Here is a 17,652-nt window from a genome sequence, read left to right as displayed (position 1 = left end):
TCTCCTCGGCCGTCCACTCACAGTCCTCGGGCGTCGGCGCCGCTACGGAAACGGAAGTGACGTCAAAGGCAAGATGGAGAGGTCGTTCGCACGCATAGTTTGGCCTGTTTACTTCCGCCGGCCTAGACCCGGGGCAAGGAGATGTAGCACATGGGCTACCCTGTATGGAGTTCGTCGAGGATGTAACGACCCTGGGTAACACTGGGACAGGACTTAGAGGGTGAGAATGTGGGTCCCAGGGGTGGGACTTCTTTCGAGGCTGATGCTGTCAGCCATGACCCGCGCTGGGCGCTTTTGCATTTTGAAGTCGGGAGCGGTGAGGCTGATGGACGTCCCGGCGGGGAACCGCCGTGGCTTGTCTGACTACTACCCGCACCTGATGCCCAGTGTGGGATTTGGAAAATCGTCCTCGCGTGTTTACAGATGCCGCTCAGAGACCAAGCGGTACATAACCAGCCCTAGAGTGGCTGAGACCTTGGTGCGGATCCTACGGGGAAAACGAAAATCTTGCCAGCTATTCCTGGAATGCAATCCAGGTGAGACCCTCGTGGCTTCATTTTCTTGGATGTTCACTTTTGCAGACTGTGTAAAACATGGCCTCTTCCTTTAAGCAGCTTATATGGCCTCTGTTAATCATCACTCCACAAGATATTTCCGTAGCAGTTTGCACTTTACAAACTGTTTTGATAAAACATGCTCTTAGATTTCACCATCTTCCCAAAAGAACTTTTATCTTACCCTTTCGTGCATCTTCTATAGACCGCAGCAGGATGCCGGGAACACAAGATTTATAGACTTTCTGAAAAATAATTTTTTTAAGCACCGTTTCCTATCATGGGGAGTCAGTTCTGTTTAGGTTTGGCAATATCTTTGATGATAAAGTATCCAGAGAGTCTATGAGTAAGTGGTAAGCTAGAGGCAACTATTTTGTTTGTTTGTTTGTTTTTTCTTGAGAGGTAGTGAAACATTGTAAGGAGCGCAGGTTTTGCGGTCTTTGACGGAATGGATTCAAAGCCAGGCAGCACCGCGTTCCAGTTGTGATGGTGGAGTCAAGTGACTGTATCTAATCCGCAGTTTCCTTATATGTAAATCAGGAGTGTAATATCCACTTTGGGAATGTTGTGAGAATTAAAATTATATCATACAGGTAAAACATCTAATTTCTTTGATATTGAAAAAGATTATGTTGTTTCTTTTGCAAATAAACTTTTCGTTCTGTTAATACATTAGGTCCTGGAATCCTGACACGAGCATTGCTTGAAAGTGGTGCCAAAGTGATTGCCCTTGAAAGTGACGAGACTTTTATTCCACAATTGAAGGTATATTTTTGTTTCTAAAAATAATTTATTGTTCAATCAGCTACCTTTGAGTGGTTTAGGGAAGTAAAATTAAGCACACTTTTTTTTTTTTTTTTTTTTTTTTTTTGCGGTACGCGGGCCTCTCACTGCTGTGGCCTCTCCCGTTGCGGAGCACAGGCTCCGGACGCGCAGGCTCAGCGGCCATGGCTCACGGGCCCAGCCGCTCCGCGGCATGTGGGATCTTCCCGGACCGGGGCACGAACCTATGTCCCCTGCATTGGCAGGCGGACTCTCAACCACTGCGCCACCAGGGAAGCCCCACACAGTTTATTTTTAAACAATCACTTTTAGGGGCTATGCCGTATCTTGTTAGCCCCAGTGACTAGAACACAGTATCAATGATTGTTGAATGACTGAAAGATGGATTCAGAGACTTTTTTTCTGGTTCTAGCTCTGCTACAGATGGGTGATTGAACAAAATGTATAACTGGTATCTCTAGGCTTGTTTCCTCGTATTAGCAGGCTATGCTGTGCCTCTTCTTTCTTAGAAGGGGATAAGTGAGCTTAGAGTCTAATTGGAATGCTAAGATTAGGTTAACGGGACTGTGTTAACTCTGGACTTAGGGTTTCAGAGGCAAGAAAAGTTTGGTGTATTCAGAATAAATTGCATGGAGTAAAGGCATTATCCAAATGGATTTTTTAGTGAATTTGGCTTCATGTATAGCTGACAAGTTCACATAACAGTAAAGTGGAAATTCCTTGCATCATTGTCAGCCTCTTTTTTGTTCTCTTTCTCTTCTTCCCTCCTTTATAAATCTTTTGATTCAATTCAGGAAACTGTTCCTCCATGTGCCAGCTTCCTGAAACCATGTAAAATAGTGTTATCTGAAAGTGCAAGATGACAACAAAAAATGATGAAAATGTATACAAAATCCTGCTCTTTTAAATATAACTGTCACATTAGATGGTTGTTTTTCTACAACTGAAAAAATTCAGGGTTTTTGAATTCAGATTATTTAATTGATGTTAAATCTGCTGGAATTCCAAAAACATGAAGAGAAAAAGAACCCATAAAATTATTCAAAGATTCAAGATCATGAAATGTGATTTAGTAAACATAGCCATCTGTAATTTCAACCTGGAAATTAAAAACAAAATAGCTCTTATCTTGGTCTTTAAACGGGGGGTACTTCTGAAGATTAATCTACATGTTCACAAAATAATTAAGGTGGTATTAAAATGTCCTTCTGTTTACAGTTTGTTATTCTGTAACACAACGGTTGCTTTTCTATAAGATCAAGATAACAGTAGTCTCAATTTAAAAACAGTTGAATCAATGAAATAGAGTGACTAGGGACTAGAGAATTCCTCACAGTATTTCTTACAGGAATATCAGTCATAAAATGTTTCTGAAGCTGTTAATGTAAGTGCAAAATTTAAACGTCTAACTCCCTATTCCCCCCTCCCCACCAACACTAACTTGAGCTCAGCCATTAGTACACGTTCTTTCACTCATTGTAAAGTGAAAAGCCATTCAAAGTTTTGTGTGAATTCATGTGTATTTGCAAGAATAAAAGAGAAGTAATCATTTATATAGAACCTTTGCAGCCCTGAATCAGGGCCTTGAAGTGGTGCTCTTAGCAGACAGTGCTTCTAGCCACCCAAAGGCTCACAATTTTGCTCCTAAGAACTAAAATTATTTTCAAGGATAATGCTTGACTCTGGATTTTTATCTAAATTTAAAATCCCATGGACTTCCTTGGTGGTGCAGTGGATAAGAAACCACCTGCCAGTGCAGGGGACACACATTCAATTCCTGGTCCAGAAAGATCCCTACGCCGTGGAGCAACTAAGCCCATGCGCCACAATGGCTGAGCCCGCACTCTAGAGCCTGCGAGCCACAACTACTGAGCCCGTGTGCCTAGAGCCCATGCTCCGCAACAAGAGAAGCCACCACAATGAGAAGCCCGCGCACCACAACGAAGAGTAGCCCCTGCTCACTGCAACTAGAGAAAACCCACGCGTAGCAATGAAGACCCAACGCAGCCAAAAATTAATTAATTAATTAATTTTAAAAAAAATCCCTCTTCACCCCTACTCCATTTCCCTGATAAAATTCCTGGGACTTCACATTAACAATGTTTCAAGCAGGAACAGTTTGTTTTCCTATCTGGATGTGCTAGAGAGACACATGTTGCCAATTGTGTTCTGTAATAATGAATCATCACAGTATTGTAATCAACTATACTTCAATTTTTTAAAAAAGATAAAATATCTTAAAAAAAACCAAAATAATAAATCATGATATATCTCATTTGAATTGTGAAGACTATTGCTGCAGAAATATCTGTATGTGTTCAGATGAAGAGACATCAGCCTTTGTGGTAAACTGTGTCTTATTTCAGCACATTTATGTCTTCAGCCTGGACTTCAGTATTCAGGTCTATAACTTCCTACCTGCATCTCCACTTTAATCACCTAATAGGCATCTCAAAATTAACATGATCAAAAATATGTGGTTTCTACCTCCAGTCTGTTCCTTTCACTAGTTTTTTTCAAGGGTCCTCTTGAAAGTAATCATTAAAATTTAATAAATTTAGGAATAGAACCATACTTATAGGTTGAATTCGAACAGTTAAGAAAACTTAGGTTTTTTAACTCATAACTTTAAATTGCAAATTCATTAAAACCTTGATAAATACCAGTAGAATTTTCTGTGCATGAGAACCTCAGTGTGCACATCAAAACCTTGCTCTCTTCTATTTGGTTTTTCGTAACTTCGAATTAAGTTTGTAGGGTCTATAGTTAACACTTCCTCTCACTACTAAGTTCTCCAGCGCTACTGCCAGGTGAACACATCAGGGCAGTAAAAAGATTGAGGTATATTGGACACCTTCTAGTGTGCAGGGAGTTTTCCTTCTATAGTTGGCTCTGTCTTTACGAAAAGTAAATGAAAAATTAAGAGGAAAATGGAGAGTGACCTACACAGTGAGCTAAGTTCGTTTGGTGAAGGACTAACTAAACTGTTCTGGAAAAAAGGAATGCTCTCTTGCATCTATCTGCCTTTCACTTTAATATTTTTATTGTTATTTTCTGTTAAAACATCTTCCCATGACTAGCAGATGAATCACAGCTCTGAATAACAGAAACCATTTAGATAAAGTAAAGAAAGTAAAAGGATATGTAATAATTTGTTGAAGGTTTCTATTTTGGGTGCTTTTTCTTGGTAATATTATATTCACTTTTCAGACATTAATTCATTTCTATTAACTGTTACATTTTAGGGTATGTTAGTAATGTTTTCTTTGCCTCTTTATTGAGGTAGCAATATTTTTTATAAGAATTACTTTTTGAAGTAGATCTTGGAATTGTTACAAGGTCTGCCTAACACTGAAATTTCTAAACATGTTCTCTCTGTCTCTCTTTAGTCCTTAGGAAAAAAGGTGAATGGAAGACTAGAAGTGGTCTACTGTGACTTCTTTAAACTGGATCCTAGAAGTCGTGGAATACTAACACCTCCCGTTATGACTTCAGATATGCTTTTTCAGTATTTGGGAATAGAAGCACAGCCTTGGTCAAAAGGTGATTTTTGTCATTCAGTAAAGCAAGTACCTTATAACTTGTCAGCTTCCTCTAGCAGTACACCAGATTTGTTGAGATGTGTGTACATGTTTATATTACACAGTTTATGGGTGGTTGCTCTTAAGTTGAATATGGCTTTTCCCTCACCTAGATACAATCAGCAGTTTTGTGGAAGCCAAGTTCCAGATCAAGGAAAGATGCTAAGGCCTAGTTTTGCTCGAAATAACCTTAAAGTAATATAGTTTGTTAACCTAATTTGACTCAGTAAAATATGGTCGTAGGAAAAAAGTGTTAAGAATTTATTTAAATATTTTTGCTTGTATTCTTAACAGGTGCCCCTTTAAAAGCAATTGGGATCTTACCACCTAAAAATGAGAGAAGTGCACTTTGGAAACTTTTACATGACCTGTATTCCTGTACTTCTATATATAAATATGGACGACTAGAACTAAACTTGTTTATTAGTGAAAAGGAATGCCGGGTAGGTTATTAATAAGTACCTAATTTTTTGTTTTAAATGTTCTGCGATTTTTCTCAGAGTAGTCTTAATCTGTGTGATTTTAATTTGGGCTCATGACATTTGAGAGTACTAAGGTTGTTTTTAAATTTCTATAGAGCATTCTTTAGGTATTATTTTTTAAAAGGTTTTCTGTGTGATAAAATATATATAACATAAAGTTTACCATTTTAACTTTTAAGTGTACAATTCAGTGGCATTAAGTACATTCACATTGTGGTACAACTATTATTACCATCTATCTATTCTCAGAACTTTTTATCATTCCATACTGAAACTCTGTACCCATTAAACATTAATTCCCCATCTCCCCCCCGCCCCTGTGCCCCTGGTAACCACTGTTTTATTTTCTGTTTCTATGAATTTGACTATTCTATATACCTCATGTAAATGGAATCATACAGTATTCCACTTTGTGTCTGGCTTATTTCACTTAGCATACTGTCTTTAGGGTTCATCCAAGTTGTAGCATGTGTCAGAATGTCATTCCTTGTTAAGGCTGAATAATATTCCATTATATAATTAGACACCACCCCACCACCTTTTGTTTATCCATTTCCGTCAATGGATATAATTGACATGTTGCACTGTATAAGTTTAAGGTATATAGTACAATGTTTTGACTTCCATACATCATGAAATGATTGCCATCATAAATGTGGTGAACATCCATCATCTCATATAGATACAAAATTAAAAAATATTTCTCCTTGTGATGAGAACTCTTAGGATTTACTCTCTAACGACTTTCATATGTAACATACCACAGTGTTAATTATGTAGTTGTACAGTACAAAACAGGACGTTTGTACCTTTTGACCACATTCATTCAGTTCCCTCTCCCCTCCACCCCTGCCTCTGGTAACCACAAATGTGATTTTTTTCTATGAGTTTGTTTTTTGAAATATAATTGACCTAAACATTGTGTTAGTTCCTGCTATACAACATGGTGATTTGATATGTCTGTATATTACAAAATGATGACATGTTTATATATTACCATCTGTCATCATACAAAGATATTATATTATTATTGACTATTTCCCACACTGTACATTTCATCCCCCGATTCATTTATTTTGTAACTGGAAGATTGTGCCTCATAATCTCTGTCATCTGTTTCACTTATTCCCCCACCCCCTCATCTCTAGCAACCTTCTGTTGTCTCTATCTGTGACTGTTTCTGTTTTTATGTTCGTTCATTTGTTTTGTTTTTTAGATTCCACATATAAGTGAAATCATATTTATTTATCTTCCTTTGTCTGACTTATTTCGCGTAGCATAATACTCTCTAGATCTATCCATGTTGTCAAAAATGGCAAGATTTCATTCATTTTTATGGCTGAGTTATATGTGTGTGTATATATGTATATGTAAAACATATACATCTTCTTTATCCATTCATCTACCAGTGGACACTGAGGTTATATACCTTTCTCGGCTGTTGTGAATAATGCTGTAGTGAACATAGGGTTTTAGACTTTTTGTTCTTTGAAATCAAAGGGCTTCCTGAAGTCCTTGAGAGTTATGTTTCTTTGCTGCCCAGAATGCTTCATGTTACTAATCTTATAATCCAAGATAACTGGAAATGCTTATTTGTATATAAGAGAACTATGGGTTGAGATGGGGGGCGGCGGGAGATGAAAGCAAGAGATGAAAGGATGATTTGCTTACCAAGATCCAAATAGTAAGTAAATAGTGACTGTCCCTGGAAGAGAGTAGGGGACTCAGAACCTTGAGGCTGTGTGCATACGTGAAGGAATGAAAGGAAGAGAAATAGGAAATGCTTCGTCAGGTTTCATCTTGCTACTAGTAGAATGTTCTAATGTTTCTTTTACCATGGACCTTTTCACATTTGGTTTTCTCTCTCTGTAGTGCCCTTTCATTCAGTGAGGTACCTCTGATCCTCAAGTGTCAGCCTAAGTAATTCTTGACTCAAAATTTAATAGCCCAGCTAATGCACGTTTCTATCACACTTACCCTTCACCACAGTAATTATACACTTCTGTGTCACTTTTTGTTTAATGAGAATTTGCCCTGATAGGTGATATGGTTAAAGGAAATCAGTCTCAAATACATTATATTTTAAGTGTACATGATGATATATTTCAATATGAAAGTTTAAGAAGACTTTCTTTTCTTTGAAATGGTTAAGATTCTGCATTTAATTCTAATTTTCTTTCATTTCTAGATATCATTAAGGTATTAAGATCTGACATATGATTTTGACTGATTGGCTATAGCTATGTATAACATGTAACTTCTGTTTTCCTTTTTCTAGAAAATAATGGCAAATCCCCAAAATCCAAGCTTGTATCAAGCATTAAGTGTGCTCTGTCAAATAGCTTGTGGGATTAAGCTCCTGCATACAGTGAGTAAAATCCTTCTAAATTTCAACAAAGAACTTCATGGTTTTTCAGAGGCTGTATTTCTGTGACCAGATTAATTTTATTGTTTTTCCAAGTGTTTAAGATAATAGAGCACTATTCTGATGTTTTTCTGTCACAAATATTTATATATTTCTCTCATTGTAAAACTAATATATTCTCAGTGTAAAAATGTGAGACGTGTTAAAGAAAGAAAAGAATTTAAAAAATGATCACTACAGTGCTACCACCCAGAGGTCACTATTGTTGTTTGTGGCATAATTTTAGTCTTTTATTTTTCCTGTTTTTTCTTTTTTGTGTAGAGGAGATTATATTATTTTTTTATTTAATAGCTAATAGTTAATTATAAGATTTTTTTTCCCTTCTATCTAAACATTTTTCTTAAGTTTTTAAGACTATATAATAAGTTTCTATAAATTAAGTTTTTAATGATTATAATACCTCATTATAGAGCATTCCCCTTTTTAGTTTATTTCCTTAGGCAAGATCAGAGTTGTCTAATAGGAAGACAATGCAAGCCACATATGTAGTTTTACATTTTTTTTAGTCGCCAGGTTACGGAAAGTAAAAAAGAAACAGGTGAAACTAATTTTAATATTATGTTTTATTGAATCTTCTCAATTCAAAACATTATTTCAGTGTGTAATATTTTTAAATTAGTTATTACATAATTTACATTCTTTTTTGTGTACTAAAAATCCATTGTATATTTTACACTTACAACCAATTCAGACTGGACACATTTCACATGTTCAGTAGCCACATGAGACTAGTATCTACCATTTTGTGTGCGTGTGTGTGTGTGTGTGTGTCTGCCATTTTTAATAGAGGCCTAAAAGCATAAGAAAAAAACAATAAATACCATTTCTTTCATACCATAATTTACCCATTCTCTTTTTTTTATTTTAGTAGACTAGAGTATATATCAAATTGTTTTTATACAGAATATGTTTGTTTTTTGTTTTTTGTTTTTTTTGCGGTACGCGGGCCTCTCACTGTTGTGGCCTCTCCCGTTGCGGAGCACAGGCTCTGAACGCGCAGGCTTAGCAGCCATGACTCACAGGCCCAGCCGCTCCGCGGCATGTGGGATCTTCCCGGACCAGGGCACAAAACCATGTCCCCTGCATCGGCAGGCGGACTCTCAACCACTGCACCACCAGGGAAGCCCTATGTTTGTATATTTTATGAGCCCTTGTTCTTCCAAGGATATATTGGTTTAATTTTAAAAGAGTGTTTCCTCTATGTAGTCTCTTCATTGCTTTTGTCCAGGAACACATTAAGACCTTCAGTGCATACTTAGTTGTTAGAATGTTATCTCATTTGATTTTAGCTTTTGTTCCGATTCTGGTTTTTTTCCTCCAGAATGTATCAGGTTCTTAGGTTGGCTCTCTCTGTTCCTTGTCTTTCGTATCTGTCATACTCTCATCCTTTTTCTGTATTCCCAGAAATCTTTTTCACATTTAGCCTTCATGGCACTGACCCTGCGTTCTGCCTATACTACGTATTGTAATCTTGGTACTGTAGTTCTTGGTTTCCCTAAAATCCTTCTTAACCCCACTGATCTCCTCTCATTCTGTTGGCTTTTCATCTCAGTTCTCTCTTCCTGGCTTTTGGCTAGTTTCTTGATAGAAGGCCCTCTGAGGACCTCAGCTTTCAGGACAGTTTTCTTTTTCTGCAGTATTTGTTTTCAAAAGCCCTGTGTTGAGTTTTGCCATGTATTAACCTCCAGAAAGGAGAGGTCTTTCTAGACCCAGCATTTTTAACATTTGTCCATTATATATCTACTACTGGATGGTCTGTTGTTGAATCCAATTCCCAAGGTCTTGCAGGTCTTCCTCTCCTGTGGGTTTGGTAGATGGGAGTGAGGTCTTCTCTGTGCCCACTGCAGTGCCCTAAACTGCTGTGGATAGACCAAGTGTGGGGGGAAGCTGCAGTGCCTGCTGCTGCTGCTGCTTTGCCTTCCTCCACTTAGTGACATTCCTGGAGCTGCTGGGAGTTTCACAGATGAGCAACAATTGCATTTTTCATTCTACGTCAGTTGCCACTGCAATTAGTAATAAATTATCGTTTCTGACCTTACATCCAATATTATAAGTTTTAGTCTTTTAAGTCTGTGTCAAATGCTGTTATTTTGGAATTTAATGTGTGTATATGTGTTTATACACACACACACACACACACAATAATTTTTCAGTTGGGTCATCTTTTAAAATTGCTTCACATACAAAATTGTATGTACAAAAGTTAGATACAAGAAAGCAATGATCCTTTTAAAAATTGACACAAGTTTCTTTGTCTATCTCCTTACATGTCCCAGCATATTCATATCAGTGGTTTTTCCACTAAGGTAGGGCAAAAACATCCCCATAATTGATCTGATAGACCCTAAACTGATTGTGACTGTAATATGCTGGCTATTAAAAATAACTTTAGAATGTATTTGCATAATTATATTAAGGGCAACTCTCTTTTATCTAAGCAAGTAATAGAGTTACCAGTATTTGGCTAGACCTTTGACTCCCCTTTTCTTTATCCAAAAAAAATGAGAGAGAAGAGAAATGTATATGATTTAACTGTCACACGTTGTTTTTCTTACATTCAGTTAGACTGGAGACTTGGCTTTAATTCATTATGTTGTTTAGGCAAGACAGTTTTAAAGGCAGTAATAATGTGGGGCACTTTGCACAAACAGAACTGAAAGAAATGTTTTCTTTTTGTTTATCTTCACTCAAGGAGTCTTGCTTATCATTTGGCACATATACCGCAAATGGGCAGCTGGCAAAGCAAAAGCATAGGGTAAGAACGAATGAATACCTTTCCCTTTTTTCCTCTAATGTAACAGTCTTTGTTTTCTTTTGCATTATCTGGTATTCTGTATTTATTTAAATTTTTAATTTTAGAATATCTAGAAAAATTTTTAAACATATCTTATTGATTTTAATATATTCAAATTATTTTGGAAGGGAGTTATATTTTTCAGCTGTTTATACAATGAATGCTAGCATAGTAATAGACTTAAACACAGATTCTGACTTTTTTTTAATATATAAATTTATTTATTTATTTTTGGCTGCGTTGGGTCTTTGCTGCATGCGGGCTTTCTCTAGTTGTGGTGAGTGGGGGCTACTCTTTGTTGCCGTGCGCGGGCTGCTCATTGCAGTGGCTTCTCTTGTTGCGGAGCACAGGCTCTAGGCGCACGGGCTTCAGCAGTTGTGGTGCATGGGCTTAGTTGCAGCCTGTGGGATCTTCCTGGACCAGGGCTCGAACCCATGTTCCCTGTATTGGCAGGTGGATTCTTAACCACTGCACCACCAGGGAAGCCCCTGACTTCTATTTTTAACTTTTGAAATGAAAATACCTCTCAAATTTGGAAAACACATGAATATTAAAATGTTTATTCATCTAATTTGATAAACTGAAAACAAGATTTTATACCTTATTAATAAATCATATATATAATATTACTACTTATAATGGTTTATTTCACTAACAGGTACATCTTGTTTCTTACCCTAGGGGTTGGGCTTTAATTTTTGTTTATTTTTTCCCTTCATAAAGAACCAAAGTGATTATGTTATAGAGTGATCCTCCATTTAGATTATATAGGGCTACTTATAGTGAAGTTGTAATAAAGTAGCTGAAGTTTTAAAAACAATTTTCGGACTCAATTCAGAAGTTCCACTTCAGGATTAAATGCTAATGATTCCCTAATCTCAGCGTATTAGTTCAGTCTGACTTTCCCATTGCTTACTACTTTGGTTTTTTTCTCGCTCTTGCCGCTAAAGGAAAACTATCAATTTAGAAATATTCTGATTTTAGAATAATCAGTGATCATTGTGATTTTAGTTCTGTTTCACTATCCATAAACGTAACTTATGTAGCCTCACAAAACAGAATAGGGGTAATACATTTTGGCTTGATACCAGTAGGAATTTATCCAAATGACCCTGAAATTAATAACCCTGCATATAGGACACTTTCCCATTTTCTCAATGACAGTGTCAAAAGCTAAAACACTTTTTTGGCCGACATAAATGCATAAACTTTTAGGGATGAAAATGAAATAACCAAATGTTATGTTTTAAGAGAAAATTTTATTCAGATATTTCACATGTCTGATGTCGGTGTGTTCATAATTGTTACAGAAGCGCTTTTAGATATTTAACAGTTTTTTAAAGCACATGATCTTCATTTCCATCCAAGTGGTTTGAGGTTTATACTTTTTTGAAGCCATGTTTTTGTGCTGTCACTGGAACTTTTTTCCTAAGCTACATATAACCATTTGTTGAACATCAGGAAAGTTGTTTTTTCCCTACTTATCAAGTAAACCTATATCTGTAACTCCAAATCTATTTACAAGATGCTGTTTAAAGTCACCTTCAAGGGACTTCCCTGGTGGCACAGTGGATAAGAATCCGCCTGCCAGTTCAGGGGACAGGGGTTCAAGCCCTGGTTCAGGAAGATCCCACATGCTGCAGAGCAACTAAGCCTGTGCGCCACAACTACTGAGCCTGCACTCCAGAGCCCGTGAGCCACAACTACTGTAAATAAATATATTTTAAAAAATAAATAAAAAATAAAGTCACCTTCAAAAGACTTGTTAACAACATATAATGCTATCAATTGTGAGGTTATTCCCCTCCCTAATTGATAATTGCTAAATATGTTAAAATTTTATTGCCTTCCTTTTTTACTAATTTCTTCAGCTACAGGAATTCAAAACTAGAAACCAGAATTGATTGAAATTTTTTTTGGCCAACATGTCTTCCACAAACAGTATTTATGTTTAAATATGTATATACATAGGTATTTATTATAAAGTAAATAAGGGGTTACTAGCTAATACGTGAGATTTCCTAAGAACTCAAACATAAGGCTCCCTCTGTTCTGAGGAATAATTTTAGAGGAAAAAACATCTTAATGTTACATCAAGTCACATACAGTTTTTATTTTAACCTGTATAATACTATATACTAAAGCAGGTTGGCAAACTTTTTGTGTAAAGGGCCAGAGAGTAAATATTTTATGCTTTGCAGGTCCCATATTCTTTGTGGGTTTGTTGTTGTTTGTTTGTTTTTTTAAGAATCCTTTATAAATGTAAAAACTGTTCTGAGCTCCATATTATACAGAAACAGGCCATGTACCATAGTTTGCTAACCCTATGTTTTTTAAAAATCCAATTAAAAATTATAAGGCAATAATTTTTTTTTTGCAGTACGCGGGCCTCTCACTGCTGTGGCCTCTCCCGTTGTGGAGCACAGGCTCCAGACGTGCAGGCTCAGCAGCCATGGCTCACGGGCCCAGCCGCTCCGCGGCATGTGGGATCTTCCCAGACTGGGGCATGAACCCGTGTCCCCTGCATCGGCAGGCGGACTCTCAACCACTGCGCCACCAGGGAAGCCCGGCAATAATTTTTTTTATGCTTAGGATCTGGTGTTAATGCCTCAAATACAGAAGAGACTCAGCATATGCTAGTGTCACGTTTAGGATTTCATTTTTCCCTGCTTATAAGTTAATAAGCTGTTACTGTTTCATGGGTGCTGGGCAAAGACACAGACTCCTGTGTCCTGTGGAATAATATGATATTGCGTAGTTGTGTGGTGTGCATGCAGTGGGTTTGCACTGCAGTTGAGGAACACAGAGCTGGGGGAATCCACCTCTCTTTAGCAAACATTAATGTCAGTCTATAGAGAGACATTATCTCATCCCCCAAGGTGACTCACTGCAAACAACCCTGAGGAATGGCCCAGGTTAAGAGCAGCTGGGGCCTTGCATTCTTGTCACATCCAAAAATAACCTATAGGGACACGCAGGGTGTATTGTGATTGCCTCTTCAAAAAGGTAGCTTGAATGTGTAAGTGAACAATGTCTGGCACTGGCAATATTTTATGACTAACACATTTTATTTTCCTTTCTCTGCAGGAATCATTAGAACAAAACCTGTGTTTTATTCAACTGACTCCTCATAGGAATTTATTTGCAGGAACCTTAACACCTTTTAATTACGATGTGTTTTTTCACATGTTAAGGCAGTGTTTTATGAAACGCAATGCCAAGCTAATAGACCATTTACAGTAAGTAAGAAAAATAAAAGCAAATATAAAAGTAGCAACTTAATGTGCGAATTGTACTTTCATGTTAGAACTTTGTTTTTTATATTTTTTATATCTTCATTAACAGTGAGGTACCATGTTTTCACTCATCTATTTGTGCAAAATACTTCATTCTCGCCGGTATACATTTTGAGGAAAATATATTTCCCACATAATCTCCTGAGCTTAATTTTTTTTCCCTTCTTTGAAAAAACAACCAGGGATGCCTACAATTTGTTTTATCTTTGTCAGGATTAATTTAACTACATGAAGAACTGGCTGCTTGCCCCGGCATTAGTGGCAGCATACCCACCATCCACCTCTTGTCATTGCCTGTCGTTAGTGGTTCTGTTTCCTAGGCAAAGTAGGCACAGATCATTATACCACCCTAGTCCTGCTCTGGATCAAATTCTATGTTTCTACCTAAAGCCTTATAAAAATTATACTGTTACTGCCTGCTTTGTATCTATATAATTTTTATGTAGGGCTGATGTGTACAGTTCTGGAAGTTATGCATTTTACCATGTACTCATCAGCCCATAGTCATTCAAAGTACTGTCAGAGGATGGGCAAAATAAATAATCATTTTAATTAATTTGATCATCATTTAATGTATAACTCTGAATGAGCTGCTGATTGAACAATATTTATGTAAAAATAAATGTTAAAAGTGGCAGTAGACCCGTAAAAGTCATCTGTTTTTCATCTTATCAGGAGTGTAGGAAATTAAGGAATACACGTATGATAAACTGTGGTTTAAAATGTTAAGACTTGCCTTGGAGAGCCTGTGGATTGAAAGGATGTTTACAGCTGTGACCAAGATTCCATTCACAGTCAAAAAGTATTGGAAATATTTTCCACCAAAATATTTTAGTACAGTTGTTTACTTGTTATTGTCAGAGGCTCACTGGTCGTTTCTTGCTAGGCTAATAGAATAAGGCAGTTTTCTGCTTTATAATTTATTCACAGTAATTGTTACATAAAAATGTGAAAATTATTTCCTCTTCTGAAAACAAACAATAGTTCCTGCTGTTTATTAAACTTTTACATGAATCTAAGTGTTTACTTATTAAACTTTTACATGAACCTAAATAGAGTTAAGAATATTTTTGCAAAGAGAATTAAAAGATGAAAGGTAGACAGAAGAATTTTGGTTTTTTGTTTTTTTTTTTTTTGCGGTATGCGGGCCTCTCACTGTTGTGGCCTCTCCCGTTGTGGAGCACAGGCTCTGGACGCACAGGCTCAGCGGCCATGGCTTACGGGCCCAGCCACTCTGCAGCATGTGGGATCTTCCTGGACCGGGGCACAAACCCGTGTCCCCTGCATCGGCAGGCAGACTCCCAACCGCTGCGCCACCAGGGAAGCCCAGGCAAAAGAATTTTTAAGGGCAATGTTAAACTAGAATTTGCCTAAGAACTGATGAGAACATGTTAAAGCCTAAATCAGCTCTTTTCATTACAGGCAAGCCATGGAACTTTAGGAATAGACATAGTTAAAGCTATATATAATAGGCAGGCTATTAAACTGAATAAGATTAATTATATATAATAAGTTAGGCATTTTAAATTGGGCTTAGAAGCCGCCTCTATCAATATTAACTGACAGTTGTTATGATAAAGAATTAAGCACATTTACTTTGTATTTATTTTGCAGTTCATTGAGTCCAATTGATGCAATGCATATATTGAAGCAAATTAAAAAAAATAAAGATGTGAAAGTAATAGATATGTACCCTGAAGACTTTCAGCACCTTTTTGAAACCATAGAGTGTTCCAAAGATGATAACTATAAGTGGCTATATGATGACTTCATGGAAGATGTAATCATATAGAGAAGTGGACTGATAAGACATTAACTGGAGCTGTTTATTTATTTGGAAATTATGGCACAAATGAAAAAGAACTGAGTTTGAAAAACTCACATCCTTTCAACAGAAGATAACTGTTCTTGTTTTGCACAGCTAGGCGGATCAATTCTTGTGCCATTGATACCATTACTGTATTGGATAAAATAATGGCTGCTATTTTATTCAAACTGAATAAAAGGAAAACTTCAGTTAATTGTGGATTTGATCAAATTGGATTTGTTTTGTTTTAAATTCCTATCTGCTATAAGCATACTGGTAGTTATAGGGTATTAGCAGATGAAATTTAGTTTTAGAAATTCTTTTGGCCAAATATCTTACATTATACTTAAATATTCCATTTTCACTGTCGATTTTTATATCCTCCTGGGGGAGCAGAAGAGTTTGTACGTAATTAAACTTGGAAAGTAAACTGATTTAGTGGGTTTTTTTACTTTTCAGTTTGTTGAAATGTATTATCAAGTACTGTACAATGAAATTATTTAAATTTTAATATGGTTTAAATTTTTTTAGAAATTAAAATATTTTAAGTAATAAGATTTTGTGCCTATCTGTTCAAACATAAAATTGACCCTAACTTATTCACTTTAAATTCCATCACTTATAGTCAATATACTTTCAGTGAGTAATTCAGTCTGTTATTCAAAACTCTCATGCATTTTCATTCCATCAAGAAAGTTCATCTGAAGTTAGACCTTTACATGAACCTAAATGGAATTAAGAATATTTATTTTCTTAGCTCTTTGAAGAAGCTACTAGATTTTACCTGAGACATCTAATCTCTGTTAGATTTCTTTGCTGTTATAACACTTCATAATACCTAAGGCATATTATTAGTAACTCTTTGTAAGGCGTGTGTTTTTAATAACACTTAGCCAAACCAGTTCTTCCCAACGTCCCTACTGTTGTCCTTGGTTCACAGTTCAGTCCAGCTAGAAACTCTGAATCCTTGTTTGTTTGTTTTTTAATTTTTTTTGGCTTTGTTGGGTCTTTGGTGCTGCGCGCGGGCTTTCTCTAGTTGCATCAAGCGGGGGCTGCTCTTTGTTCCGGCCTGCTGGCTTCTCACTGCAGTGGCTTCTCTTGTTGCGGAGCACGGGCTCCAGGCCCGTGAACTTCAATAGTTGTGGCTCGCGGGCTCTAGAGCGCAGGCTCAGTAGTTGCGGCGTGAAGGCTTAGTTGCCCCGCGGCATGTGGGATCTTGGTTCCCCGACCAGGGATCAAACCCACATCCCCTGCATTGGCAGGCGGATTCTTAACCACTGCACCACCAGGGAAGCCCTAAATCCTTTTTTCTCTTGTAATTCCTATCCTGCCATTACATAATCTGCCTAATCTTTATAATGTCATTCTGTCTTCTCAATCCAATGCCTTAGGCCTAAATTTCTCCTGGGACTTCTTAACTACCTCTCTCTCATCTTCCAATACATCTTGTTTATTACTGCTATATTAACTTCCTACAACATTTATTTCACCATAGTTTCTTCTAAGGCCTTGGTTTCCTAATGGGTAATAGTGGCATATATTAGGGTTCTTGTCAGGAGTAAATCATTTACGAAAAAGGGCTTAGTGTAGAAACTTGACAGTGGTAGTTATAAGTGTTGGTGTAATGCATTATCTTCCCCCACTCCCTCATATATAGGTAGCCAGAGACCTCTGTGCTCTTCATTCTGCATTCAAAAAACTAGAATTTAAAAAAAACGAATTTACAATTGTCTATTCACTGAAAGATATGAGTAATTAATGAAGCTTAATATGTGGGGGTAGTTGCTCATGGTAGCAGTCAGGTGCCCCAAGAATTTCGAATTAAAGGTAGCCTTGTTACACAGTAAAAACCCAGAGGCATCAATAGGAACTGAACTCTCTGGAAAGGCCAATTAAGTTAACTAAAAATTTACAGCCAATATCATTAGCA

At 36.9% G+C, this 17,652-nt stretch overlaps 1 protein-coding gene across 3 annotated transcripts; it reads left to right on the top strand.

Moving 5' to 3' along the window:
• The first annotated feature begins 61 nt into the window (after positions 1-61).
• Positions 62-16,262, top strand: TFB2M (transcription factor B2, mitochondrial). 3 transcript variants are annotated; one of them, XM_059997165.2, is made up of 9 exons: positions 62-220; positions 424-536; positions 1,231-1,319; positions 4,727-4,880; positions 5,213-5,361; positions 7,679-7,768; positions 10,518-10,580; positions 13,707-13,858; positions 15,530-16,262. In XM_059997165.2, exons 1-9 carry the CDS (start codon positions 165-167, stop codon positions 15,705-15,707), a joined length of 1,044 nt encoding a protein of 347 aa, XP_059853148.1. In that variant the 5' UTR covers positions 62-164; the 3' UTR covers positions 15,708-16,262. The 3 variants fall into 3 exon arrangements, with proteins under 3 accessions (XP_059853148.1, XP_059853131.1, XP_059853140.1); XM_059997148.2 differs by having other exon boundaries at positions 70-536; XM_059997157.2 differs by lacking the exon at positions 10,518-10,580 and having other exon boundaries at positions 70-536.
• Positions 16,263-17,652: the final 1,390 nt, after the last annotated feature.

This window comes from Delphinus delphis, chromosome 1 (assembly GCF_949987515.2).
Source record: "Delphinus delphis chromosome 1, mDelDel1.2, whole genome shotgun sequence".
NCBI lineage: Eukaryota > Metazoa > Chordata > Mammalia > Artiodactyla > Delphinidae > Delphinus > Delphinus delphis.
This window is presented reverse-complemented; position numbering and strand designations above follow the sequence as displayed.

Coding starts and splice junctions, on each gene's coding strand:
- TFB2M (XM_059997148.2), top strand. CDS start 227: ATGTGGGTCCCAGGGGTGGGACTTCTTTCGAGGCTGATGCTGTCAGCC. Junction 1,320..4,726: donor CTTTTATTCCACAATTGAAG/GTATATTTTTGT, acceptor GTCTCTCTTTAG/TCCTTAGGAAAAAAGGTGAA. Junction 5,362..7,678: donor TTAGTGAAAAGGAATGCCGG/GTAGGTTATTAA, acceptor TCCTTTTTCTAG/AAAATAATGGCAAATCCCCA.